This window comes from Coturnix japonica, chromosome 12, assembly GCF_054131305.1.
Source record: "Coturnix japonica strain WE chromosome 12, WE-NBRP24, whole genome shotgun sequence".
In the NCBI taxonomy this organism is placed as follows: Eukaryota; Metazoa; Chordata; class Aves; order Galliformes; family Phasianidae; genus Coturnix; species Coturnix japonica.
In genome coordinates, this window is record NC_140674.1 from 4,924,204 (window position 1) to 4,950,690 (window position 26,487).

The 26,487-nt window shown below is 43.1% G+C and overlaps 1 protein-coding gene across 6 annotated transcripts in view; it reads left to right on the forward strand.

Moving 5' to 3' along the window:
• Positions 1-26,487, forward strand: part of RYK (receptor like tyrosine kinase) — a 48,526-nt gene continuing 22,039 nt past the window's right edge. The window contains exons 1-9 of one of the 6 annotated variants that reach the window (XR_014933156.1): positions 1-394; positions 14,162-14,283; positions 16,090-16,189; positions 17,154-17,288; positions 19,001-19,057; positions 19,890-20,034; positions 22,343-22,443; positions 24,428-24,552; positions 24,915-25,037. Coding sequence is in view for 5 of the 6 variants with exons in the window: in XM_015871176.3 (XP_015726662.1) it covers positions 109-394; positions 14,162-14,283; positions 16,090-16,189; positions 17,154-17,288; positions 19,001-19,057; positions 19,890-20,034; positions 22,343-22,443; positions 24,906-25,040 (1,081 nt within the window). In the remaining variant the exon portion in view is untranslated. Of the gene's footprint in view, positions 395-3,402; positions 3,635-14,161; positions 14,284-16,089; positions 16,190-17,153; positions 17,289-19,000; positions 19,058-19,889; positions 20,035-22,342; positions 22,444-24,427; positions 24,553-24,905; positions 25,041-26,487 lie in introns of those variants that run through there. The other 5 variants (XM_015871176.3, XM_015871177.3, XM_085512720.1 and 2 more) reach the window with 5 other exon arrangements.

Below are 26,487 nucleotides of genomic sequence, written 5' to 3' on the forward strand. Positions count from 1 at the left end.
TGTCGCGCGTGCGCGGGGCGGGCGGCCGCAGCCATGAGCGGCGGGGCGGGGGGTGGCGGCCGCGGCGTGTGAGGAGGGGTCGGCGGGGCCGCCTCCCTCCCCGCGGACATGGTGCCGGGGAGCCGGGGCCCGGGACGCGGCGGGGGGTGGCGGCGGCCGAGGCGAGGCCGGCCCATCTCGGCTCCGGGGGAGGAGGAGGAGGGCGCGGGGTCGTGCCGGCGGGGCCCGCGCCGCCATCTCCTCCGCCTCCTGCCGCCGCTCCTCCTGCTGCTGCTGCCCGCCGCCGCTCGGGCCGGCTCCGCTTTCGGTTCCGGACCTCCGGACTGGCCTCCTGCCGGCCCAGGGCCCAGCTTGAGTTTGTACCTGAGCGAGGAGGAGGTGCGGCGGCTGATCGGTGAGCGCTAGGCCCGGCGGGGGGCGGGCCGGGATGGGGGGCTGGGATGGGGGGGTGTAGTTTTGGGGTCAGGATGGGGCTGATGGTGTCGGGGAGCTGTGAGAGCGGGTTCTAAGGAGCGATTTGGGGATCTGAAAGGAACGTCGGTGTGGCCTCGTGTCCGTATAGTGGGGGTTTAAGGGAGGAAAAGCAGCCTGGGCCGCTCCGCTGTGTCCCCTCGGCCGCAGCTGCTGGGGATGCAGGGCCTTGGGAGGGATGAGCTGAGGCTGTGATTTAATTAGCGAGGTGAGTGGCGTTCCGAGGGCACAGAGGAGACCTGGCGATAATTGGGTGCGTGTGTGAAAGGAATCTTAATTTCCAGGCAGGCTGACAATTGCTGCCCCGCTTCTTGGAGGCGGTTGGTGAAGTCCCCCATCTGGCCCGCTGCAAAAGGCTTTCAGAGCAGTTCTGTGCTTGGAGAAGGCTCCGATTGAAACAAAGATTTGTTTTCTATAGGCTTTGGCTCACGGGGACTCTTGTTTTGAGACTCCTTCCATCAGCTCTAAACAAGGATGTTGGTATCCGCAGCAGTTTGTTTTTCAGGAGGTGCCCCGTGATTCTGGAAGCTCAAAGGCAGAATCTTCTATCAGCGCCTTTGAATCTTCTATCAGCGTAAGGCTTCCATTGCATCACATAAGCAAAATAACTTCAGTTAATTTGCACGTCACTGATTGCAGTTGGGGACTCGGAGTGAATGGTGTTGTAAACATTTTGTTTCTGCTGTCATCGTTTTTACATCACAAGTGCTTGCTGCCAGATGCTCTGCTGCAGTCAGGGGATAAAGAAGTCAGCCTTGCTGTTTAGCTGAGTCTCCAAACAAGTAATTAATCTTGAAGCCCTGTGAGATCTGAGCTATCCATTTCTAGTCTGAAATGTGTATTAGTTGGGCTTCCGTTGGTCCGCCAGTGTAATTATTTGTCATTAAATATAACACCAGGAAGACTCCTTGGTGTTTTTTTAAGCTAAATTGCAGCCCATAATCTTCCTTGTGGGCATGCATTGCTAACGTGGCTAAAGCCACTTGCTCCTCAGGTTGTCTGTATTTGGTTTATGTTGTTTAAAGTATCTGGCACATAATGGTCTCCTCTGTGACCCCAGAGGCTTGGGCACATTGGAAACTAATGTGGCAATAAGATTTCTAATCATCTGAAAGAATGGAGCTTCTTTTAGGAAAGCAGTGGTCTGGTAGATGCTGTAGGCAGGAAAACTACGCTGCTTGTGTAAGTGATCTGTTAGCTTCAATGAAACTGCAGTATAAACATGCAAACTACATTGTTTTACCTGTTGTTTGCAAACAAACTCCATCTGTGCTACTCTGTTGCTGTGGTTAAAGGGAAAGCTCTCTGAAGTGTTAATAAACCCAAGGGTTACAGTCTTGCTACAGCCTGTGGTGTGTTTTCCAGCTTCTTAAGATTGCTACTGTACATCTTGAGGTCAGAAAGTTGATTTGGAAGCAATGGAAGTATGCAGCATATGCAGTATATGGAAGTATGGATTGACTGTACCCAGTGATATGATGCTGGAGCATCCTTGGGGCCTGGTGTAAGTTCTGTACCCATGTGTGGCCCCACTGCCAGCCAGGTTGTATCTATCTATTCAGGGAGGCACTGCAGTGCTCCTCTGCATGCGAGGTGAAGAAATATTGGCTTCGTGTTATTCGTGGCTGCTCTTTTCTGTGGAGCAGAGGCAGGGCAGATAGTGTGGTTTGTAGTGAAAACTGCCTGCTACTTCCCTCTGTGTTTATGCTTATGATTTCCATTGGTAATCTGCGTGATTCTGACCATATGGCTGCTTTAGGATTAGCTGTTTTGAAATCTTTAAGGCTTTACATAGAGGAGAACTGGAGAAAACTGGCTTGCCTTTTTGTGTGAGATACGTTGTTATTTTAAAAGGCTGCAGCATTCTCAGGACCCGAAGGCACTGCTGGCTGTATGGCAGACAGATGGACTCTCTGTCACAAGCATCCCTTGCTATTCCCATGGAATGGCATTCTCAGCCATCCAAACCATGAGCCTGTTGATGGCATTGATGAAGATGCTACAGAGCTCTGACCCCTGAGGGACACCCCTTGTCACAGATCTCCATGCAGACACTGAGCCTTTGAGCCGACGCACAGCTCCATGTTTGTGGTAACACTGTGTGACTGTATCACATTTCTCCAGTGTGTGTGATGTTAAATGCTCAGGACAGATGGTGTTAAATCAGTGATGAGTTATTCAGTAGAGGGTCTGTGTTTTATTTAGTGGCTTTCATTCAGTTTTTCCTGTGAAATCAGAGTGTGATGTTCATCTGTTGCAACGTTCCATCATCTGCTGTTTGCAGGATCCTGTGATCTAAAGGCGCTTGGATCCCTGTTTTGCAAGTAGCAAACTAAGATATAGGAGATGGGGTCAAAAATATCCACTATTTATAGCTATCCAGCTTTATTATGAAATTGATCTGATCTTTTAAAGTGCACAGACAGTGTTGTTTAATAGGTGCATCTCTCTTGAACCGGAGTTTTGGCTATGAGGCCTGGTACACTTTTCAGCATTGATCTTGTGGGCAGCTTCTTAGCCTGAGCATTAATGAGATTGAAGTCCCGTGGGGGAAAATACACACGTGTGGCATCACATAAAGCTAACTTGAAAATGCAGGAGAATCTCAGAGTCCCATGTCCTACGACACTTGCATTGAGCTTGTGAAGCTAGTATTCCTTGGCCTAGTTTCTTCTAGGTTATTCATACTGAGTGTAGTGCTCTGTTTGGTTTTATATCTGCTCTTGCTTAATTACGGAGTTCAACTAGCATTGGCTTTCTCTTATGTGCTGTAAAAGTTCATTTGAAACCAGCGTGCAGCTTGCTCAAATGAGTTGTCTAGCTAAGTGAGGTGCAAAAGTGACGCAGAAGCTGCTGTAGCAGAGGGTTGTTTGCTCATTTCTTAGTCATGCTGCTGTGTTCCAGCCATTTAACTTGCTGTGTTCCAGCCATTTAGCTCTGTTTTTCATGAACTCAGTGGCTGAGGTTGGAAGGGACCTCTGGATATTTCCTGGTCCTGCCCACTGCTCACCAGACAGAGCTGGTGCCTGGCATCGTGTCTGGAAGCTTCTGACCATCTCCAAGGAGGGGATTCCACAACTTCTGGGTGACCTGTACCAGTTCTCCGCCACCTGCACAATCCAGAAATGCTTCCTGAAGTCCAGAGGGAACCTCCTGCATTTGGGTTTGTGCCTGCTGCCCTGTGTTCTGTGCTGGGCGCTGCTGAGCAGAGCCTGGCTCTGTTCTCCTTGCACCTCCCTGCAGGGACTGATGGCCATGGCTGTGTTTCTACTAAGCCTCTCTGCCGGCTGAGCAGACCCAGCTCTCTTGGCCTCTGCTTACAGGAGAGCTGCTGCAGGCCCTTCAGCATCTTCCCTTTGCTGAACTCTCTCAGGTAGCTTCATTTTCTGATGCAGAACAGCTTGCTTAACGTTACCAAAGAGCTTCATGGCATTTGCACTGCATCTGTAGTGACTGGAGAACCTCTGGTCTCTGTCCATTACCTGCTTAGTTGTTGTGAAAGGGACCTGGAAGCCAGTGTGCTGTGATATACTGGATGTTAAAATTAGTGAAAGTACTTTTTCTTGTGATTCTTGAGTTGCTTCAAAGCCTGTTCACACCTGTCTGTCACGGCTTCACAGCCCGCAGCACCACCACTGCATAGCATTCATGCTATGAATGAGCCTTGTTAGTAACACCTAGTATAAAGCCATACAATTATGCTTCAGTGTATCATTAGAAAGGAGCTTAATAATTACTGTAGGTGCACACTGCTGGATGGGCAGCAAGCTTCTAACCTTGGCAGTTGCTGTGTGTTTGAATAGAATTGAGCTGTTGCTACTGGCCTCAGAATATTCACATATATTCCAGTTAATTGGGGGTGCTGCTTTCAGGCCAGTTGTTTTATTACCTCTCCCTGTACAGCCCCTCAATCTAATGACAGGCTGCGATGGATGCTTCTGAGATGGTTTTTTAGCGTTGTAGGTGAAACAGGGGGATTGAGGCATCAGGGCTTTGTGAGGATGCATGCAGCACCATCTGCTCTCTTGCAGGCTGCAGCAGGTTGTGACAAGTCGCTTGCATCACGAAGTTGAGCAATCTGTTTTCGGTTTGGAGCCTTCCAGTGTGCCTGGTTGCTTGTCCATCTGATTTACTGAGTACCACAGTTCATGTCAATATTGTTTTGAGGTTTATGAGAACAAGCTGCATTTTGGAGTTCCTCTGCCTTTTTCCATTTCGTTACCTCCCTTTTAATTTACACACTTCAAATTGCGTATGGAGAGCTTCAGAGACGTGTGTGCTCATATAAACCCCTACTTGTAATGTTTATAAACCAGCAGAAGAATCTGCTTCCAGGAGCTTCCAGTAGCCTATGGAGGCAGCCTCTGACGTGGGTGAGGATTGCTTTGAAATCTTTTCTTTTCCATGGGGCTGCTGTGATGAAAGAGGTCCAGGAAACCTTGGAGTTCTTTGCAGTTGATCCGCGCAGCAGTGCTGAGGTGGAGAGCGGGTTTCTGAGGCCAAGTGTATCACACCAGCTTGCGTGATGGAATGTAAAAATGCTGGGGGCTCGGTTCAGATCCTTCCCAATAGAGGAGGCATTTGCTTCTGATGACTGCTCCATGCGGAGGGGTGCTACTGGCAGCTGGGGCTTGGCTTCCCCATGCAGCTACCTGTGCTCAGCCCTGGGAGGAAGCAGCCATTTTGGCTCCTGCAAGGTCAAGGTCTGCTTAGTGATGCACTTGGGAACGGTCTGACCTCTAAGAATGAAGGCTGGCCTCCCAGGAGAGCAAAATGCCAGAGCTGCGTTTCTCACTGATGTGGTTTTGTGCACGCATTCTGTTTGGCAGCATCTTATTCATCATCAGTGATTGTTTGGCTTCCTTGAGCACATGCTCTCCCTCTGGTTCACTGACAGAATGGGAACAAGGAAGAGGAAGTGAAGGCAGAGCTCCCTGCATGCATGAGAAAAGCCAGCTAAAAGGGCTCACGGTGTTGGGAGCAAGGCAAGGACTGAAGCTTCTGTTAAACACCAGCTGTGATGGGGGGGAACATAGGGGGTAAGGAGCATGCTTACAGATGTGAAAAGTCCCTGGATGGCATTGTGCTGTGAGTGAGAGCTGCAGAGATGGCTGTGCTGTGCTCACTGATATGTGGGATCAGCTATTTAGAAAACTGATGTGTGGGATTTGCTGTTTTATTTAATTTTCTTCCCCTTTTCTGCTGCTTGGAGTCATGTTTTGATACTGGAGAAGCTGAATCGGTGCTTAATTCCAAATATTCAGAGCTCTAATAAAAGAGGATTTCTTGATGACTAATTCGTACCCAAACATCCTACTGAAGCATCACGTTGCCACCATTCCTGCAGCAGAGTGCCCTTACTTAGAGACTATTCCTTTAGTGAGTTAGTGTGCACAACTGAAGCTGCACTTCAGGTCCCAGCTGCAGAGGCTGAAGTGCTTTTAATCAGATGTGCCTCATGAATTGTGTGGGTTTTTTTTTCCATGCTTTCCTGAATGGCTGCAGTACCAGCAGATCCCATGTAAGAATGAATGCTGACACTCTCTGCAAAAGCCTTGTGGCAGTACAAAGGGCGCAATGGTAGAGGCTTCAAACACATTATTTCTCTTCCATCTCTGCCTTTGTCTTTCTTTCAAGCGGATAACTCACATATTTGCACTGACTGCTTTGGAGATCTGGGAGCAGAAGCAACAGCATGAAACTAATGCGATGCTTTAGAATTTCACTGCCACTTAACTGAGTGTTGAATAGCCGTAATTAAATTAACCAGTATATTGATTTCACTGGGCTGCTTGGGAAAGATCAGAGCAGCAATGTAAGTGCTGGAGCTGCTGTTAGCTGGCTTGAAAAGCTGCAGCACACATAACACCAGCAGGACTGATGGTAAGGCTATACAGACTGATAAGCAAAAAAATATCCTCTGGAATCTGCTGTGGCCTTTATGAAGTTAATTGGTGGCCGGTAGAGTAACTCCTAGTAGAATGAAAGCAGCGTTAATGGGTAATTGTTCCTGAAGTTATCATGCCTGTGGCTGCTGGCAGGGCCACTGCTCAGCAGGTGGCTCACACTGCCCCGCTGCCCTGCTTTTCCTGCAGAGGTAACTGGGTCAGTGCACGGGTTGATTGCTGTGACTAAAATAGGAGTTGCACATGGCACAACTTCCGTGGGTAGAGGGTGCTGAAATATTGCAGGTACACTCTGTGCTTGAGTCCAGATGACTCCTGGCATACTTTGGCCAGGTGGTTACGCTTTGGTTGGGAGTATTACAGCAATTCAGTCCGAAGAGATGTGCAACACAACTTTGTTGTGAATCATAGAATAGTTGGGGTTGGAAGGGACCTTTGTATGTCATCTACTCCCGCTCGCTCTCACCTCAGCCCCCCAAGGAGGTGGTATTTGCTTCCTGCCAGGTGCCTGCCCCGTGACTTCCGCAGCTGCCTTGCAGTGAGAAAAACCTTGTGTGCCAGCGATGTTGAACTTGCAAATTCAGCATCATTCAAGTGAATTGCATCAGTGAAGGTGAAACTGGCATAAGTAAGGTACGCCATGGGTGATTGTCAGTGAAGAGTTGTGAGGATTTAATGAGAGCTCTCAGCTGGGAGCTTCTCTTCCTGTTTGTTAGCTGCTTCCTCTGAAGATTGCCTGATATGGAATCTTGGTTGGTTTGCAAGAATGCAGTCATTGCCTTGAAGTTATGTTGGGTATTTCCTCAAATTGAAAGCCTTGCATATTGTGTTCCATCTCCTGCTGCTGAAAAGTGAACTCTGCATAGGTGTAGCAGCCCTCGGTGTGAATAAGCAGAGTCTGTGTGCTCTGTGGCTTCCAGAGTGGGCTGAGCTTACAAATCAAGCATGATATTGGCAGGGAGGTGTATGGAGGAGCATCCCCCAAGTGCTGTGTCTTAGGAGGAGGGCTGTGACAGTCAGGGAAGGGAAGTTTCTAAGCAAGGGTAGAAAGTGTATTAATGAGTGCTGATGGATTCTGCCTGATGATTTCTCTCTCAAGCACAGGGTCTCTTGACTTCCTTTAGCATCTGGGTGATGAATATGAAAGTCCACCTCTACCTTATTTCCACATTAATTAAGACTTTACTCTTTCCTTCTTTCTGTTGTTTGTTTTTTCTGGAGACTCATGACCAGCAAGATGCTTGAAAACAAACATTTTGGCCTGAATTCCCAATGGACATCCATATCTGGCAGGCTATAACACCATGGAGAAATACAAATGCAATAGGAGATCGTCATCTATTACTTACTCTAGTGAAGGAAAGCCTGCTTTCTTTGTTGGGTATATTGGATCTGTATAAATAGGATGTTAGAAACATTTGTGTTTTCAGATACTTGGTGTTAAATTTAAAGAAATGTTCTGTTTTCTAAATGAAATCACACGTGTGGAGTTTGTATTTGATTTTCTCTTTATTTAAATCTCCCAGTTGTGTTTTCAGTCTTGTTTATGTTGATTGCTGAATGGAACTAATTAAATCCATTCGAATTAGAAATAGCTGCTTTGGGAAAACATTTTCTTTCCCCGCTAAAGAGGCTTCTGTAACCAATAGCTGATTTCAGTTCTTCAACCACGTTTTCTTGTGCTTATCCTGATGTTTTGAAGTGTGTCAAGACCTTGAGCACCTACTTGCCGAACCCCTTGCAAAGGAAGGAAGTCCCTGGCAAAGCTTTGATCATAATGTTGATATTTCAGATTTTTGGTACATTTTTTCTATTTGGAAATGGGGAGAGAGGATGAAAGGACACGTTCCTTCCTTGATGAAGTAAATTGTTCACTGTTGGGAGAAGCCTTTGTTTTTGAGGGGTTTGTTGCATTGACCAAAGTAGTGGATGGTGATGAAGGGGTATCAAAGCCTGTTGGTTGTGTGGATGTGGGTCTCAGGGTGTCAGCCTCTGCTATTGCCAGTGGAGATGCTCAAGAGTGGAGGCATCATTCCCTGAAACCCATAAAGCTCAGAACAAATGCAGTGTTTATACAAAACGAGTAAGCTGTTTAAGCATGTATCCCTCTTCAATTAATTTATTTCAGAGGCTGTGAGTCAGGAGCGGGAGCAGCTCGCTTTGTGATGGCTCTGGAGGTTTGACATCACTCTGCAGAGGTTTCTCAGCTGTTTATATACTCTTAAAAATTACAGACCAGCACGTAAGACAACTGGCATTCATTTCAGTCACTCGTGTTACACAGACAGCAATCTACCAGAGGCAGACAGGTGGGAGGGCCGGTGATGTCAGCTGCTCTTACCCACATTGCTCTTAGGGCAATACTACTTGTTGCAGTATGAGTGCTGGTCTCGTTGCAGTCTCACCTAACTCTCGCATTGTGTGCTCGCTTTAAACCCCTTATGTTGTAGGCAGGATCTGTCAGTATTGCGCTGTGATGATTTAAAGCCTGTTGTTTGGGGGTTTTATCTTAAAAGCTGTCGTTGTCTTTGAGAAACTCATGCTTCTACTAGTGCGTGTTGTAGGACAGCTTTGCTTTATAAGAATAAACTCTGCTTTTTCCCATGCTGACAGAGGCAAACTTCTTTTGTATGTCGTGCTTTTAAAAAGGGAGGGGGGAGAGACTTGAAGCTAGACTGCTTTTGCACAAGGGCACTTGAAAAGAAGTGTTTTGTTAGGCTTCTACACTGACATGATCCAATTTTGTCAGAACACAAGGGCTGCCCAGCATCTTTTGCATTTGGGAAGGAAAATCGGCCTCTCCCCTTCCTTTTTGAGCTTCTTCAGATGTTTTGTTATGTTAAACAGTGCAAAGAATGACACTTTCTCTGTGGTGCTGCTTAAATTCACCTTTTTGTTTGTGCTTGTTGGGAAAATTTTTTCTCACATAGGCTCGCTTGAGAGACAGAGGAGAGTCTTCATCTTTATTCAAATAAAAGGAGTCTACAGGGGCATTTCCATGCAGGATCTCTCAGTTCATTCCTATCTCCTGCCCATTTCCTCACTGTTCCAAAGTACTTGCAGGCAATCTAACACATGTGCAACCTCCCTTTGCATCATGCATCATATGTGCAATGAACTCCAACTTTCTGCCACCCAGGCTTAGTATTAATTAGCCTATTAAGCCTGCATGGTGAGCCCGAAGTTTATAAGTTCAAGTTGTCTGCTGGCCTTCGTAGCTGAAGCCTGATGTGGTGGGAGTTTACAAAGTAAGTACAAGTGGAGGGGATTTAGCAAGGCTCTGCACAACTTGTCTGCAAGGACGCCTTGTTGGCAAGCCTCTTTTATCTCATTTTCAACTTCAGTTTATTCTTTCAAGCTTGAGGAAGATGTGGAAGTTAATAATGAGATGTATGGGTTGCCTGGCCAAAAGGCAGCCTGTTTTGCCTTGAAATGAAAGCAAGGTATTGGCTTTACAGTTCACGGGAGTTGGTGTAGGTTCATCAAGTCTGAGTAATGAGAAGCTGGATCCCTTTGTTTTGTGCACTCTGCAGATGGGCTTATTTAAGGCTGCTTGGTGGAGCATTCTGTCGCTGATGTTTTACAGTTGTTCATTGATTGCCAATATTCTGCTTAAACCAATAGAAGCGTTTGCTCTGCAGTTTGTAACATAACCATTTTTGCTGTTTCTTTAAGATTCTTCTCCTTTATGTTTTACTACTTGGACTGGAAAATCATTACTGAAGAACTTCCCAATTTCTTCATCACTTTGTAATGCATCTGTTTATTCCTCCTGCAGCTGTCTGTTTTCTCCATGTATCTCTTTATATATGACAAAATATTACATACTTATTCCAGGAGTTTCTGTGTGCTCTGCTATATTTACATCACTTAGACTACCAGGCAGAGAAAATGTTTAACATCTTAGAAAGAGCCAGACACCTTGCAGAATAACACTTATTTTTTCCACATGGTACCAGTCAATATGATTGCAGGGAGCATGGTGCATTCATGAGCTCTGAGATGCTTGAGAAACTGATCTTGTTTCTGTCTTCTGCTACCTGGGCTGATTATACCTTAGATTGCTTTTGTATTTGAGAGATGTAACTTTGTTTTTAGTATGTTCAGGCTTAAGCTCTGCATTGACTCTGACTTGCTGTATTTGATGCTGTCAGATGTAGCTACCTCTGCCCACAGTGTTGTCTAGGGGGCTAAAACAAACCCTGTGCTATCTGGATAAGGTCACAATAGCATTTTGGTGTAAGCACTAAGTGCTGCTGCAGTCTTGCTTTCCATTTGGGATGCTCCTGAGCACCTTCGCTAATTCAAGGGGTTAAATAGACTGAGAAATATTCTTTCACATTCTTTTTATTCATTTATTTATTTATTCTGTGTTAGCTTTTAGCTGGTTTTACTCCCTCCATTTGGCTTGCTGAACGTTTGACTGAGTAGCTTTACAAAGCAGAAGTGAATATGAGCATCTGAAGAAAAAGTGAAGTAGTTCAGAGTTGCCTTCATTCTGTAATTAGACTTTAAATGTCACGGTAATGGAGCCTAGAGTGTTTCCTGCAGACTCAGAATCAATTTAGTGTTGGCTCTGGACAGACTTAATGGTATCACATAATCAGTCTGGAAATGTAAGTAGTGAGGCCAGTGCAGTTTCTTTCTGTGGAAAAGGGTATGTAGGTAAGAGGAACAAAACTCCTGATGGGGAGCAGTTCCCAGCCAGTACTCCATCCACATGAACCTGTTTGACTCCTTGAGGCTGATTGTTGTCCTTTTAATTGGGATCTGTGGGAAGAGAATCATCATATCATAGAATGGCCTGGGTTGAAAAGGAGCACAGCGACCATTTACTTTCAACCCCCCTGCTGTGTGCAGGGTCACCAGCAACCAAACCAGGCTGCCCAGAGCCACATCCAGCCTGGCCTTGAATACCTGCAGGGATGGGGCATCCACAGCCTCCTTGGGCAACCTGTTTTGAGAGAGGTGCTGGTTGGGTGATGGGGAAGGTGTGCTACCAGAAAATGTTTCAGTTGCTGGTACAGTGAGGGGGGGGAAAAGCACCACAGAGAACTGAAGCACTGACATTTTCCAGATTGTATCTGTGGGTTTCAGAGTTTGGGAGTGCATTTATCTGTGTTCACAGACAAGAAATATCCTGTGGGAGCTGTTGAAAGAAGCTGTCTGTTATCTTAGCTGGGGAAATTTATGATCTGCAAACATCAGAAGCTAGGAGGATCTACTGTAAAATGCCACAACGTGTTTGCTTTGGTCTTAAATTCTTTCCTGGGCATCTTCATTTAGCTCCTGATAAAGGCAGGGTGCTGAGCCAAGTAGATTTCTGTTGGTTTTCTTTTTTTTTTAAGAGTTAAGAGCTGTACTGGAAAAGCTCTTAAATTATTTTTATGTGCCGGTATTTTAATTGAAGTGTAATTTTCTTGAAGCAATAAAACCTGACATTCTCATGCTGCCCTTCCGTAATGCTGTTCAAAATCATGTAATTAACATCACTTGTTTGTATCTAGATCTTTATGGAAGTACAGGCATTAAAATACTGGTGGTCTGTGTAATCAAATTACTCAGTATTGTAGCATGCTGCTTCTATTAAAGCTTAACGATTTGATTGATCTTCTCTAGGGTAATTTATTTCTGTATGCCTTCAGATACGACTGCACATGAAACTGCCAAGCAGAAATACGTCCAGCCTTTTGTCCTAATGGCAATTTTATTGCTGTGCATTGCTCATCTTCTATGATTGGTTTCTCTACAAGAGTTATACTAAATCCAGGGCTGTCCCCTTGATAATCTCATGGTGTTGGAAGTTTGAACATTGATCATTGGCATTGATGAGACCCTTCATCAAGCAGGAGAAGGTGGTTTAATTCCCAAAGCAATTTTATTGTTCCACTTTCATTGTTTCACCTGCTCATCCTTCTGTCCTGTAAGTTATTCCAATAGCTTCCATGTACTGAGCTTGTGACAGAGACTTAGCTTTGTTGATGCCTGTATGTTTTCCTATCTTGTTCAGATCTAATGGCAAGTGTCTGGTACCTGCGAGCCCTTCTGCACACCCCTTTCCATGTGTCCATGTCTGATGCAGGTTCAGTACATGGTACTAATTAGCATGTAATAGTAATTGCCCACATAATAATTACCTGGGCAAGTTGTTTTGAAAGCTGTCTTTAGACACTGTCAGAGTTCGTATGTTGGTTCAGTGTGTGTGTATGTGTTTGTTCACCCTGCTCTTATTTCTTCCCATTCATTCTTCAGTGGAAAAAATGGACAAACTGGAGAAGTGTAACCTTGATTTATAGTCTATTTTTAATACCAGCTCATTCTGACTGGAGTCAGCACTTAAGGAACCACATGCATCTTTTCCTGTTCAGGATCTTGTTTCAGCACATGTGTCCCTGGGCTTGCCCTGTTCTGTTGATGCATTTTGTACATCCATTCTCTAGGGTTCTCAGCCCTCCCTCCCTCCTGTATTTGTGATTGTATACTCTTGGGTTGCTTATGTTTCAGGACATTAACGAGCCAGCAGGGAATAAAAGGAAGAAGAATATCTTGGCTGTAGTTCGATGTCTTGTGAAAACGAGGCGGATTAAACCAAGTGTTGGAATGAGAGAGCACCCAACACTTCACACTGACTTGCATCTTGCTATTGCACATATAGCGTTTCTCTTTGAATACAGCATATCTATGTAGCCTTTTCCTATTTTCTTGTTTATGTAGCCTCAGTAAAAGCAGCTCCATTATTTATGTTCTCAATTGCACTGTTGGTACTTCAGTTGAACTCTTCCTGCTGTGTGGCTCATGGCTGAAGCCTGCACCTGTGTCTGGTTTGCCCACTGCTCTCCTGCTGTGTCAGGTATCCTGTGCTGGTTAGTGTTTAGTGCAGGCAGTGAATGAAATGAGACTAAATGGCATCGATTACAAATACAGTATAGTTTCATCCTGAGTATATAGAGCTGAAAGTAATTTTACGGTGGCAGGGAATGGGGTTAATATGTAGTGACTGTTTTACTACAGATTGCTGATAATATCCAGGGCAAGCTGTTGAGTCCTGTCTTGTATTCACTGCATCCTTGTGCAGTAAATGGTAATAACAGCTTAAGTAATGGTAATATCAGAGTGTGCATCTTAAAGAAAATACCTCATTGCTCTTCAGCAAGTAGTTCTGTGGGCCTTTTAGTTTTCTAGGTGGACTGAAAAGTTGAGAAAGCAAATTGTAAACACTAAATATTGGTATTAATTTGTGTATAAATGTAACTTCTCTCATTATGTGCTTTGTGTTCTGATCTGATTGCCTTGAACTTGATTCCGTAGTGTATGTGTCTTGGCTCGAGTAGTTTGGAGAGCAGTCAACAAATGAGCTGTTCCAGGAGGAACTGACTGCAATTAAAGAGCTGATAGTCCATATATCAGCATATATCAATACTTTGAGGGGACACAGTTGGATGCATGATTCCCAGTGATAGGTGTGTTTGTAGGAGTCTGTAACAGTTCTTTTGGAAGTAATGAACCCCATGAAGAGTCTTGTTTTCTTCCATGACGTTCCAACTTCTACCTGTTTACTTGGGTGTAAAATTGTTGCTTTCCCAGGAGCTTGGAGCACTCTTGTTAATGCTGATGCATGAGCGCTGATTTCCGAACCTGCAATTGAATTTGTGGACTTGAGGAAGTATTTGCTTAAAGATTCAAATAAGAAGCAGAGCTGGTGGTGCTGAGAGTTGCTCTGTTCTGGTGTGTTACTGCTGGTTCTCTCCTCTGTCTTACTTGTTCTCTTCCTGTTCTTATTACAGGTCTAGATGCGGAGTTGTCTTACGTGAGGAATGATGTTGTTAATCATTACGCATTGTCCTTCAATCTCTTAATTCCCAGCGAGACCAACAATCTTCACTTCAGTTGGCATGCTAAATCCAAGGTAAGCAGGCAAAGCTTCTGCGTTCCAGTTCTTACTGCATGATCTGTGTTGCTTATTGATCACCTGTTGTATCACCTGCTGTTATGATTGTTTTTTTCTTTGCGGAAAATAACATATGGTAGGTGCAAAAAATATTATGCATTGTTTTAGCTACTTTTTTGTTTATTTGATTGCAGAAAATAAATCGTTATGTATCAAAACTGCCCCTTTCTTGTTTTAGGAAGGTTAAACGCTTCTTGTGAAGCATTCTGTATTTCTTTTGCCAGAACAAATAAAGCTGCTTCCTGTGTAATCTCTGCTGGTGGTGAACTGAACACACAGAAGCAGCCATGAAACGAGGCTTCAGCCCTTGGAAATCAAATGTAGAACAATTGTGTTTTAGAGTTTGCTAGAAACAGATTCCTGGAGATGAGGAGTATCTATAAAATTAGCATCCAGTATGTTATTACTGAGTCTCAAGTAAATGGAAGGGGCTTTTTATTTCAGTTAATTACTGCAGCTGGAGCGCACAGCAACAACTGTCATAAAGATCGCGTATGCTTTTACATTTTGAAGGCTTTCCAGTTACTTAATTTATTTTTGTAGGTGAAATGATCTGTTTAGTCTCTGCCAGACTTTCTTTTTTTATAAGTCTGAGCAATGGTTATTCTTCTGTTCTTAAACAGGAATGACTGAAATCAAACATTACTGTTTTTATAACTTCACCGGTGCAATTTCTAACCATTCCATCTGCCAGCATTCTTCCTTCTGAGGTGTCACTTCTTACAGGATGTGATTTCAGACCCACAAAAGCTATTGCATGCCCTTGTGCTTCATACCATGTTCCATTTTCACAGGCAGTTCAGTCACTTGCCATTTGAACAGGATCTTTGAGGAAGTTTCCTCACTGTTACAGCTTCATTTAGGAGCTACGTGCTTTGCTGTCCTTGCCCTGAGCCTCCTTGTCACTGCCTGTCCACTTGGAATAGGATTATTATTATTATTTTTTTCACTGAATTGCAGACTAGTTGATGTTGGAAGGGACCCGTGGAGGTCCTTCAGTTCCACCTCTGCTCAGTCAGGGCCACCCAGAGCAAGGTACCCAGGACCATGTTCAGAAGCCTTTGAATGTCAAGGAAGGAATCCCCCTCCCACCTCTCTGGGCATCCTGTGCCAGTGCTAGATCACCATGTAGCACAGAATTGTTTCCTGGTGTTCCAGTTTGTGCTCTGTGCCTTTTGTGCTGTCAGTGGGCACTGCTGAGGAGAGCCTAGCTCCATTCTCATTGTACCCTCCCTGCAGGAATTTATTGACATAGATGAGATCCCTCTGAGGCTCTTCTTCTCTAGGCTGAGGAATCTCAGCTCCCTCAGTCTTTGCTTATAGGAGAGGTGCTCCAGGCCCTTGAGCACTATGTCCAAGTCTCTTGTACTGGGAGGCTCAGAGCAAGATGTGGTACTCCAGGTGCAGTCTGACCAGTGCTGGGCAGTGTGGAAAGATCACTTTTTTTTTAACCTACTCTTAATACTTTGCCTAATGCAGCCAGGAATACCAATCAACATTGCTAGCACATTGCTGATTGGTGTTCATCTTGTTGTCTACAGGGACTCTAGGCCCTTTAATTCTAGGCTGCTTCCCAGCTGGGTGTCCCCAGAATTCTCGGGTGCTTGGGGTTGTTGCAGTCCCCTTCCTTCCTCCTCCAAAAAGCAGGATATGGGATTTTATTTATTCTTTACATTGGGAAAAAGTATCAAACAGTATATAGAATTTCTTCTTGCTGCTTTGAAGATTTCTTACGTGTTTCCAATCTCCCAACTGTTGTTACAGGTTGAGTATAAACTGGGATTTCAGGTGGATAATCCCATGGCTATGGCTATGCCCCAAGCCAACATTTCTTTACAAGGAGAAGTTCCTCGCACCCTCTCAGGTAAACAGTACAGCTAGTACTGACAATACTAGATTTCTGAGCCTTCTCTGTTAAATGTTTTATGCTTACAAGTCTTCTACAACAGTTATAACATTGCTGAAAGAGTTTTATACATTGTGCCTGCTAGCCTGAGAGTAAGGTCTTTCCCTTTGTTTAGTGGAGGATAGAGATCTGCTAAGGAAACACGACATTGTGTGTGTTTATAGACACACACACAAGCTTCCCATTCTCTTTCAACAATAGTAATTAGCAGTTGCATGGGCTTTAGAGTCCATGCCTTTGAGTTTTGCTAGCCTGCAGATACATAATGTCAAGATGTATGGGGCCTGTTAACACGTGGAAGTGTTTATGATAAGTTTAAAATTGAGAAAACCATTTTGAGTATGTACTAGGTCTTCTGTAGAATTTCTCATAGAAAGTGTTTCAGGAAGTGGGCAGATGATCATGATTCCTTGCTGATTCAGTGACAGTTCCTCATTGCTTTGTGCTCCATGGGGATAAAGTATTTATTTTAGTGTTGGCTTTGGACCACTTCTTTGTGGAGGCAGAGACCAGGGAATCAGACTTGTTGTGTCTGCTCTGCTGGCATCAATAATTCTGGTATGTAAGCTGGGAAATAAATACTGTCAGATTAGTTCAAGCTCTGATTGCAGTCAGACTTGCACAGGCTGAAGTATTTAAACTTAACTATTGTGCAAGAAGCTGACTTTCATAGTGTCTGAAAAAACAACAAGGAAAATGGAATTTTTTGGTTTTGGGTGATGAGAGTTTTCTGTTGTGAGAGTGCTTCAGCTCCAGAGTTGGTGGGTGGTTGGTGGTCATCTGCCCACAAGGGAAAACCGTGAGCTGTAATGTGACACATAATTAAGTTCATTGAAAAATACACCCTTCATGCTTTTGTGACTGTCACATGATGTCTGAGATGTGCTCAAATGTGATTGTACTGTCTGTTGTCTGTTTGCAGTGTTTCGTGTTGAACTCTCCTGCACTGGCAGACTCGACTCTGAGGTCACAATATTAATGCAGCTCAACTTGACAATAAACTCATCCAAAAACATCACAGTTTTAAATTTCAAACGAAGGAAAATGTGCTACAAAAGTAAGGCACTGTTTCAAATACTCGGCAGTTTTTAGCGCTCATGCAGGGTAGATAAAGGGAATGGGAAGGACTAAGGACACGAGTAGCAATCCACGAGAGTAAATTATGGAGGGAATTGTAATAACTTGGCTTCCAGACAAAAAATATGGATTGTTGGAAGAAGCATAAGGTGATGAAAGAATGAATTCCTCAAGTATTATGTTGCATTGAGTCCAGCAAATGTCCAAGGATGCAAAAGTGTGTGTGAAGGTGTGGCTTTTTAGCACTTCACACTGATTCTCATGCTCCTTGGCATTAATGTTGTGAGAAAATTCTTCTTAATTCAGTATGTATCGTATCTCTTTCTAGTGTAAGTGGAGGTCTTTCTGAAAATATTTTAAGGACAGAATTTCTTCACTTTGTGATTTCTTAGGTACTTTTTTCAGGTGTTTTAAGTGGAGGAAGCTTAGACTGCTTATGCATTCATACCTTTCTGAGTTGCTGAATGAGCTGAGGGGGTTTCCATAAGAATTACGTGGTTATCAGGGTGTGTGAAGTAGAGCCACATCCTAAGTTACTCAGAAGTAATTCTTAAAAAGATCACGTTTCTGTGGGTTCATAATCATGTCAGTAGCTTTTTTTGAAGGTTGTGCATTGAGTGGTGTAGAGCATCTGGGGATTTCTAATTTAATTTAGTGCGTAAGGTAGCTCTATGTGGGAACTTGCAAGTGGTTTTGCTCAAGGCGTTCCTAATAAGTCCTTGGAAGGTTCAAAAAAGAAGCAAAGTTGTCAGATCTTTCTTTTTTGTATTTTTTTTCCTATTTTTTCTTTTTCTGGTTTTCCCTTTTGCAAAGTTGATCAGACTGAAGTATCTCCATAAGGAGTTAGTAGGGGCTGCACTGGGGCTGTTTGCAGCTGGGAGCAGGAATGAGGATGTGGGTCTGGGTCTTTGCACTCACAGAAATCCATTACTTTGCCTCAGGTGTATGTGGAACCTCAGTGAGTTCGACTGAAGTGATCTCTGCAGCCTGCTTTCCTTTGATTTGCACTTTCAATAATTAGAGTGACCAATAATAAGCTTAACAAAGACTTATCCCGTTTCCAAAAGACCATTTTCACACAAGAAGCCAAGCACGTCCATGTGGCTTTTGTTCTTTTTCTTCCCAATAAATATTTAAACAGACATTGTCATCCTTCAGTTTTAAAACACTCATGATTGCAGCTGAGAAGGCAAGGTGCCCAGGGCTGCACCCCTTAACTTCTTCATAGATAAGTTGTTAGAATCTGAGTAATATTCACTGAACGTTCAATTAATAAAGTCATTGTTATCCTGTAGGAGCTGATTCTGTAGGGCTTTTATTTAGTGTACATACATTCAGTCACTCTGTTCCTGTCTTTTCTACTCTCTGCTGCTTTGCACTTTCTTGGACAAGCAGAAGGGTAAGTAGATCCAGTGGGTTCAAACATAGCCTCAATGGACATACATGTTAGTGGTGAAATACCTGACACATGTGTCTTGAAGCAGTGTAATTTCTATTATTATTACTTTTTAAATACTACTGTATAGTGGTTAGGCATTTTAAAATGGAAATGTAGAAATAACTGTAGTCATAAGGTCAGCTCATCTGTTTGGAAAAACATTTGTTTTTCATGAAGTGAGGCGATTGATTTCCTTTGAAGGACTGCAGTAATTCGTGTTCACTAAGCTTAATGGCTTTCTCTCATCTGTTTAGAGCTTGAACCAGAAGTCAAATCTCCAGCATCTGACAAAAATAGCAGCAAGGCTATCTGTAAGTAATCTTAAATGTACCACTTACTCCAAGTGTAAACAAAATAAAACCTGGGGTTATTCTTTGTTTTTGCAGCTTTCCCTATGAAAACAACCCCTCAAGTTGTTTCTAGTAAACCCAGTATTTTAGTGGGGTTTTTGGTGATGATTTTATCTGGTAATATGCTCTAATGAGGAAGCAGAAAACTACACCTACTCTCACAACAACTTTTTTCTAAATCACGTCTTTGGGGGTCTGTTTTGCTGCATATTACTCTAATCAGTCTCTTGACTTAAGGACCTGTCTGGTTTGCAGTTTTGCCTTCTGTTCATTTGTTTCTGATAGTTAGTTTCCTTTACTCTCATTTCCCTGCTGCTCAGAACTATAATTGACTGACTGTGCTCATTCTGTGGCACCTGAAACACAAACACTTCTGCCAAAATGCTTTGGAAAGCATTGGATAGTTGCTCAATTTTCCTTTCTCTATTCACAGTCTCTTCCAGGGCCATTGTTATCCACAATACTATGATTATAAATTAGAAGTGGCTAGGGTTACTCAGAAGCTCTACTGATAAAATGTGCCTTCTGCATCCAACCCTTGGGCTTATGTTCCTTCTCAGCACGGAGGGAACCATAGTGCCCCATAGTTGAGGGGACACCCTTGTCTGTCTCTGTGCCAGCCCCTTCAACTGCCGGACGTTGGCGGTGGTGATGTTTGGGATGAGTCTTGGAGCAGTTCTGTCATCCTGCTGTGTCAGCTTGTTGGGGAATACCAGAATATCTGTGTTGTTGTTTTTTGGGTTTTTTTTTTTTTTTGAGACCTATTCAGAAGCTTTTTGCCTTTGTGTTTCAGTTGATCCTGTAAATGCAGCTCCCACCACTTCTACCCGTGTGTTTTATATCAGCGTAGGCGTGTGCTGTGCTGTTATATTCCTGGTGGCAATAATACTAGCTGTCTTGCATCTCCACAGTATGAAAAGGATAGAGTTGGACGACAGGTACGTGATCAGAGTTTTCAAGGGCTTTTTTGGGGATGAATTTATGCAGGCTTTGGGGATTTCTGGTCTCGGATATAAGCTTATATTTGTGCTGAGCTGCAGCAGCAACTGGTATGTAGTTATGCTAAGTGCTGTACTGCACTAAGGCAGCAGTTGCAGGTGATAGTGTGGAGGGTTGTGGTTCACTTTGATCTTGGTGTCAGGTATGGGAATTACAAGTGTTTGGTTACAAAGCTGAAAATCTCTTTCCCAGATGTATTTTTCGATTCCTTTAAACTCAATTGGCACGTAGGAGAGAAGACCTTGTAATGCATGCTCAGGGATAATACATTTGACACACATCGTCTCCTTTTTAATGTGTTGAGTGTGATTTTTGCTGAGTGGGGAATAAACAAGAAGCATACTGTGGCTCTCCTGTAGGCTATTTGAACAAGCTGCATCGGGTACAACTGTGCAGGAGCTGGGAGTTTTGAAGCTGAATACTTTGGAAATGCAGTTGGGTGTGTAGGTGGTTTCCCTCTTCGAAAGGATGTCTTCTGTGGATTTTGTTCCTGCATGCAGCCTCTCAGGGTAGCTGTCCTCTGCCTTGGACAGATGCCTCCCTGCTTTTCTTTCAGCCCTCTGCTACTTCAGTGTTCCCAGATCACTGGGATTCTGGGGGATTAGCTGTACTAAGTAGCAGTAGTACCTGAAGAGTTGTACTCAGTGTGAGGTCATCTAACCAAGTGACCAGTCAGTTTTCCTCAATTCATTTGTTCCTAAATTGTCTACTGAAGATTTTTAAGTAACAGAGAATGTTGAAAGATGCACAGCTTCGTTTGCTCCATAAAAGAAAAGCATTAAATTTAGTATATGTAAATATATTCTTCTAAGAGGTTTTGAGAATCTGTGCCTCAGTCTAGCAACGTGATCAAATTGCCTTTTCTTCCACTATATTAGACTTGATTTTTGCAGTGTAAGAGCCAGCAAATTCCCTGCAAAGCGATATTTCAGTCCTTGGCTGAGAAACTGCTTCAGTGTTTTAATTTAACCTCAGTGTTACACACTAGTAATATATATGATCAGTGACTGCCTGATGGAGCAACGAGTCCAGGAATGCATGGGAGAAGAAACAACTTCTGATTTGGTTTTGAATAAGAAGCTCAGAATGTTTCTGCAGAGGGGATCTGAATCAAAAATTATAACGTTGTGAGGGTTAACAACCACCCACGAGGAACAGGGGTAAAAGAAAAAAACCTGCTGCTGTTGCCCTTAATTTCAAAAGGCAGAGCAAATAAAAACGAGATTGTTAAATAAAAGTTAAAAATGGGCAGCTGAGTTTATGGGTTGCATGTGGACTATTTGAGAACATTGTATTGAAAGTTCAGAGCAAATGCTTACATACCGTCTATCAAAGGCACTTAAAGTGCCAAAGAAAGTTGGCATGGCTTAACAGTAGGATAATGGGCGTAGTTAAAAGCAAGAATTAGTCCTTAAAAAGCTGAGATTGCATGCGAGTGAGAAGACGAGGATAATAAATCCAGACAAGCTGAACCTAAAAATACAATAAAGTCAACCAAAAAAGTTGTTTCTCAAACTTGCCACAGGCACAAAACAGTTCTTTTTCAGTCTTGCCAGCAGCAAGAAGCCAGCCAGAGAAATGTGTCTGGCTGGTAGGTGATCAGGTTACAAAAGGAGTTTTCAGGTAAGGTAAAGCCATAAGAGAAAACAAAGCTGTATGGTTGCTGACTGTGATGGCTGTGTCAGAACACTGCTTCCTGGGGGACTTGCTGGAGATTGAATCACTGTGGGGAGCTTTGAAGACAAACTTCAAATAGCAACTTAACTATCATTCGTTTTTTTTTTTGCTAGCACCAGTCTTTGAAAGACTCTAGAGGAAGTTAAGGTGGAAGGACGATCAGTGAAAAATAGCAAGGCAGCTTAATGTATTGATCTGCAAAAGAGAGGTGGATAAATTGGTGTATAGTTGGTGTGGGGTGAGATGTTGGCACCAAGAATTAAAGACACAATATATATTGTAATATAATGGTTTTGCTGTTTCTGGCATGGGAGGATGTCTTTTGCAATAAATGTTTTGTCAGTTTTGTATCTCTGATTTTTCAAAGGTGGGGAAAGCAAACCAGAAAATAGACTGTCGGCACAAATATAAGGAAAAAGCCATTCACTGTCCAAGGACAGAAGTGCTGAGGTTTTTTAGTTACTCAAGTTCAGTCTGGAAAACCTTCATTATTTAACTTTAATAGATGAATTTTGAATTGAGTGCAGTAACACACAATCATGTTCGTGTCCAATTTTGTTTTTAAAACAGCATTAGCGACAGCAGTAGCTCGCAAGGTTTATCCCAGCCTTCCACACAGACGACACAGTACTTGAGAGCTGATACACCCAACAATGCAACACCAGTAACCAGTAAGTGTTAATCTAATTACAGACCTTTGCCTTGGACACAGCTGGAGTATATGGGTCTCGCTTCTTCTGAATTAAGGAAGACAGAAAAGCAGGAATAATCTCCTGGCTCTGTCACTTTCTCTTCAGAGTTATGTGATGTATGGTTTTATCCATCCTTGTCATTCATATTCAAGATTGAGATCTACATATGGTCTGGGATGCTGGAGTCATCTTAGGAGTGTGATAGTGTTACAAGGGTGAAAGGGTGAAGTGACAGTGCTTTATATGCTTTCTAATAGATCAGTCTGGGAACGGTTACTAGCTACATTCTGTGTTAATTCTGTAATTCCTGAAGGTATTTGTTATCTACAGAGAGTATTTACTCCTGCAATTACTGTTCATCAGCTTTAGTGGCAGGATATCTATACAGCGTAACTCTATTAAAGGGACCTTTCCTACATTCAGGGTTTGAAGACAATAACATGATTCCCTGGCAAATCAGTCTCATTGAAGGCTGGACTGACTGTGAGCCTTTTCCCTTGTGCTGGCACTTAGGCAGCTAGACTGTTAACCAGATCAGGGAGCGGAGCCAGCCAAACACTGATTTCTTCTGTAGTGGTTTGTTATTTGGTTAGCTGGGATCTCTGAATTGGTGTGTAGCCTAGTGAAATGAGCACCACTAGTTTTGGTGCTTAAGGTGGGGTATAGATCTACATGACTGGACACTGAAAGAAAGCAGGACTTAGTCCGGACAGAATTGACTCAAAATACTGCTAAAGCCTCCTCTAAAAGATCTGAAGTAAGGTAAGAGTGTATGTTAAAAAGTGAGGGAATAATAGGGGGAGTCTGGCAGGGGAATGAACATTCTCTTTGTTAATCTCAATTAGTTGTTTTTCTGAATAGAGTAGGAATTGCCAAGCTTTTCAAACGTCTCCTTTTGTCATCTGCTGTCAATGATTCTTTATTCTATAACACAAAAGTTTTTTTGTATTAATAACCCGAAGAGACTTTTTCAGCAATCTAATAAGTAGAAATATCAGTGTCTATCCTTTATACAGTGCAATATTTGTCCTTTAGAGCTAGCTAAATAATGATTAATGACTTGACTATTTTTTTTTTAAGCAAGCAGTAAGACCCAAAAGTCTCTTCTATTTTCTCCTGGCTGCACTCAGCACTGATGGTAACCATTCCAGTCAACAGTGGAGCACTGCATGAGTACTGTAACTACCGTTCAGCCTCAGTGTCTGTCCCACTTTTCTCCCCAGGTGTGGGAGCAGGTGTTTACCAAGACTGGAACTCCTGCAGCTTTGGGAAAGTCTTGGCTTTCTTCTAAATTTAATTAATATCTCCCTAAACAAAAGGGATTTTTGTCATCTGAGTTCATCTGTTTTGGAAACAGCTGCCTGGAAACTTTATATGGTAGAGGCATTAAGACAAATACATCTATTAAAAACTTATTTTCCACATGGTTTGAAAGAGACCATAGCATGCAAATAATTTTTAAGCTGGTTTTCCTGGTTACTGTCCCACCTGTCCCTCTTTTCACCCACCAGCCTTTTTGTGTACCACTTCTTATCCCAAAGCACAGTGTGGTGTTGATGTGCTGTCAGACTTTTTAGCTTGGCTCTCTAAGCAGTGTCATCTAGTTAGAGTGATCCCTGGATATTTGTTAAAGAGCCTCTTGCCAAAGACTTGCCATGAAGATGTCCATGTCCTTAGTGGCAATTGAGCTGTTTACCAAGATGAGCATGGACGCAGCTGTACCTCAGTGGCACTCATTTGACTTGCTGTGTTCAGTCTGTATTGTTTCAGAATGCCTTTTTTGGGAATGAGGGTTGCATACCACCACTATCATGGGGAACAGTGTAACTGAGCATAAGAAGAAAAAAGTTTAGATGCAGAAAACAAAGAGGAAGAATGCTATTAGGCCTATCACAATTGTATTAACCTTGTTTTCAGTGACCCTTAATATTTATCGTATAAGTGACTTTCAAACTTTCTCTAGTAATTCAAGGTCTTGCTACAAAAACACTCAGGCCTTTTTGGGTATGTTGGTGTATCTAGCTAGATGTGTCTCATGCCCAGAAGAGGGCACTGATGATTCTGGTTGTGCTCCTGATGCAGTACCGGGTAAGGCGTTTTCCTGATTCCAGCAAGTCTGCAGCAGTTTCTAACCTGAGTCTTTATTTCCCTGTTGAGAGGGAAGTGCAGTGTTATGTTAATCCGCTTCAGTATGCGAGAAGGAGCTTCATTTACTTGGTGTTAATACTGAGTCTCAGTTGTAGAATGTTATATATATCTGTGTGATTACTACGTTTGGCTTCTCTTGTGCATTTTTTTTGTTGTTGTTTAATATACTATACATAATCTTCCTTAGTACACACTGCTTGCATGTCTTTGTACCTGTAGGTGGTGCTGAGGTGAAGCAATATGCTTGTGGTCTTATTATAAGGGTATTTATATTGGTTTGTTTGGCTCTGCTGGCTCCTCAGGTTATCCTACGTTACGGATAGAGAAGAATGATCTTAAAAGTGTCACTCTAATGGAAGCAAAAGCTAAAGTGAAGGATATAGCCATCTCCAGGGAGAGGATAACTCTAAAAGATGTGCTTCAAGAAGGTATTTACAGCGCTTCGGATGCTTATTGGTTACAATATTGTGTTATATATATATGTATGTAGTATTCTTTTTGCAAGATTTTTCTGAAATTAATCATGGGTGATGTTGCTGATCTTTATAACTTTTGTGGAAGTAAAGAATGATGGATGATGTTTGCATTTAGGGTGCGGGGGAGGTGTGGGGAAGCAGCTTCTAAAATACATTAGAACATGGGAGCGACTAATTATGCAAAGTAAATAATTGTCTGTGTTAATAACCTGGTCGTTTAAAAAGAAAAATAAATGAAAGGGTGAGATGGCTAAGGAGTGAGGTAATCAGCTGAGGCTGTAAGTGGTTAAGTAATTCAACTGCAAAGTTATTGCAGGAGAACTTCACTTAAGAGGGGGGGGAAGTGCCTCTGTCATCTAAATCCAGCCAGTCTCCATTTAATAGCTAATATGGAAATATCTACAGATGCAAAATTAACAGTTTTGCTATGAAAAAAATAGTTTACAGTTTCTTTTATTGCTTAATTTTCAGAAGTGTTCATTTAAAACAGTAATTGTTTTTACTTGATATTGAATTTAGAACATAGACTTGAATATCTAGGCTCTTGTCACTAATGGTTAGTACTGTAACTTTAAGTCTGCATCCCCATAGCCAGAATAAGAAACCAAATTTCCAAAGCTAGAGATTTAAGGTGGTTATCCTTTAGAGGCAGAACTGTTAAGTGCTTTACATTACAACGAGAGGTAGCCAAACATTCTGATTTAATGTATGGGTTTAATCTTGAAGCTGATAGCTTTGTTCTTCAGTCCAGTGGTTGTGCAAAAATCTTCTTACATGTGGAAGATGTGTTTTGGATCATAGAATTGTAGAATGGTTTTGGTTGGAAGGACCACTATAGCCCACCCAGTTCCAAACCCATGCAATGGGCAGTGGTGCTGCCCACCACGTTATGTTGCCCAGTGTTGTCCCCACCAACTTGGCCTTGAATGTATTCAGAGATGTGGCTGCAATGAGATCTTCCCTGTGCCTTCTCCAAGCTGAATGCACCCAATTGTCTCAACCTTTCTTCATAGGAGTGGTGCATTCAGCTTTCTGATCATCCTCATGGCCTTCCTCTGGATCTGTTCCTATGGTCTGCATCCTTCCTCTAGAGGTCATCTAGCTCAGATCATCTCCAATGAACAGCGACACCTTCAGCTATATCAGGCTGCTCAGAGGCCCATTCAGCTTGCCCTTGAATATCTACAAGGATGGGACATCCACTACCTCTTTTGGCAACTTGTTCCAGTGCCTCATCACCCTTATAAAAAAATAAAAGTTTTCCTTATGCCCATATTAAACCTACTCAACCCCCCCCCCCCCCCTCCTTTTTTTTTTTCCCTTTAACCCCATGCACTTTTCAGAAGGGCCGTGTTCCATTCTTACATCTCCCACCTTGTGCTGGTAGCAGAAATTGCCA